Genomic DNA, 2,500 nt, shown 5'->3' with positions numbered 1-2,500 from the left:
TAGAAGGAGGGAGAGAGAGAGAAGGATGGAGAGAGAGAAATAGAAGGAGGGAGAGAGAGAGAGAAGGATGGAGAGAGAGAAATAGAAGGAGTGAGAGAGAGAGAAGGATGGAGAGAGAGAAATAGAAGGAGGGAGAGAGAGAGAGAGGGAGGGAGATAAAGAGAGAGATAAAGAGAGAGAGAGACAGACAGACAGGCAGAGAGAGACACTGACACACTGACTGCGGGTTCCCTGTGTTGTGCTTTCCTAAGTGGTGACCGTTTTGAAAGAGACAGACAGAGAGAGAGAGAGAGAGAGAGAGAGAGAGAGAGAGAGGAAGAAGCAGAGAGAGAAAGAAAGCGAGATCGAGAGGATATAACAGATGGGGAGAGAGGGGGGATGGGCGGGGGTAGGGAAGGAGGGGTTGGGAGGGGGTGGGGGGTGGGGGGTAGGGAGAGAGATGATAGATGAGAGATGATGATTGTTTGATCAAGTTATCCGCGTGTGTGTGGGGGGGGGGAGGGGGGGGGGGGTGCGGGGTGCGGTGCGGGTGTGTGCTGATTATCTGGTTGTGGTTTTCCGCAATTCATCTTTATTCTTATCTTATCTGTCTATTATAATCAATGTGCAGTATAGTAGGCTATGTTTATAATTATATTCAAATAATGTTTCTTAATTCTTTCTGTTTTTACATTAAGAATACTAGTTATTACCTGCAGTGTGTGGATGTATGTATGAAACGATGTACGTGATATTTTTTACATTTGTATCTTCGTAATATTTGTTGGGGCTGTTGTTGACTTTTACAGTTATGGTCACCATGTTGTTTACTTGTCTATGTTGTGATAATGCACCTGACCAAATTTCTCCAGTTGGAGATAATAAAGTTATTCTTATTCTTATTCTTATTCACTGAATTTTCTCCTCGAAAATGAAGTTCATTCGTTCATGCACACAGTCAGTGTCTCTCTCTTTTGGTAATAGTTATGATCGTCAAACTATTGTTTGGTCGAGGCCGGCGTGGCTATAACGTAATTAACAGATTCCAAAGTGATGAGATGGGTTGACTGTTACGTCGCTACACGTCACAGGTTGCTGGCGATGACGTCACCTTGAAGTACGTACCAGTTTCTGCCACTTCCGGTACTGAAAGGAGCCGGTTGAAGGGAGACAACCGCTCACCATCCAATGGAAAATCTCTGCCGGAAAATTATCAGACCATACGGTAAGTGTCTCTGTCTCTTTCTCTGTCTCTCTCTGTCTCTCTCTCTCTTTCTCGTTGTTTGTGTGTCTCTGTCTCTTTGTGACACTGTGTCTCTGTCTGTCTGTCTGTCTGTCTGTCTCTTTTTCACTATCTCACCCTCTGTCTCATACACTCTTTCTCTCTCACTCTCTCTCTCATTCTCACACTGTCTCACACACACACACACACACACACACACTCTCTCTCTCTCTCTCTCTCTCTCTCACTCTCACACTGACTTACTCTCTCTCTCTCTCATTCTCTCACTCTCACTCTCTCACTCTCACACTGACTTTCTCTCTCTCTCATTCTCTCTCTCTCACTCTCACACTGACTTTCTCTCTCTCTCTCATTCTCTCTCTCTCTCACTCTCTCTCTCTCTCTCACTCTCACACTGACTTTCTCTCTCTCTCATTCTCTCTCTCTCTCACTCTCACACTGACTTTCTCTCTCTCTCATTCTCTCTCTCTCACTCTCACACTGACTTTCTCTCTCTCTCTCATACTCTCTCTCTCTCTCTCTCACACACATACACATACACACACACACACACACACACACACACACACACACTCGCTCTCTCTCTCACTCACACTGACTTTCTCTCTCTCTCATACTCTCTCTCTCTCTCTTACACACACACACACACACACACACACACACACACACACACACACACACACACTCGCTCTCTCTCTCTCTCACTCACACTGACTTTCTCTCTCTCTCTCTCATACTCTCTCTCTCTCTCTCTCTCACATACACATACACACACTCTCTCTCTCTCTCTCTCTCTCACTCACACTGACTTTCTCTCTCTCTCTCATACTCTCTCTCTCTCTCACATACACATACACACACACACACACACACTCTCTCTCTCTCTCTCTCACTCACACTGACTTTCTCTCTCTCTCATACTCTCTCTCTCTCTCACATACACATACACACACACACACACACACACACACACACACACACACACACACACACACACTCGCTCTCTCTCTCTCTCTCTCACTCACACTGACTTTCTCTCTCTCTCTCATACTCTCTCTCTCTCTCATACTCTCTCTCTCTCATACTCTCTCTCTCTCTCTCACTGACTTTCTCTCTCTCTCTCTCTCTCTCTCTCTCTCTCTCTCTCTCTCAGCGTCTCTGTCTCATCGTCTGTATATATCTGTCTTTCTGTACGCCTGTCTTCAAACAACACGTGAGCAAAAGCAACCCCCCAAAACGACGCAACTAGAATGTCAAGAGATGTCACCAACAATCAAT

General features: G+C 45.5%; 1 protein-coding gene across 1 annotated transcript in view; it reads left to right on the top strand.

Annotated features, from left to right (window-relative positions):
- Positions 1–1,208, top strand: part of LOC143277114 (apicoplast pyruvate carrier 1-like) — a 19,144-nt gene extending 17,936 nt beyond the window's left edge. Inside the window, exon 8 of the mRNA XM_076581852.1 lies at positions 1,071–1,208. Within this exon, the coding sequence (XP_076437967.1) occupies positions 1,071–1,208 (138 nt within the window). The remainder of the gene's footprint in view (positions 1–1,070) is intronic.
- The last annotated feature ends 1,292 nt before the right edge of the window (positions 1,209–2,500 follow it).

The sequence above is a fragment of the Babylonia areolata genome, chromosome 33, assembly GCF_041734735.1.
Source record: "Babylonia areolata isolate BAREFJ2019XMU chromosome 33, ASM4173473v1, whole genome shotgun sequence".
Classification (NCBI taxonomy): domain Eukaryota; kingdom Metazoa; phylum Mollusca; class Gastropoda; order Neogastropoda; family Buccinidae; genus Babylonia; species Babylonia areolata.
Note: the sequence above shows the minus strand (reverse complement) of the source record. Positions and strands in the feature narration are given on the sequence as shown.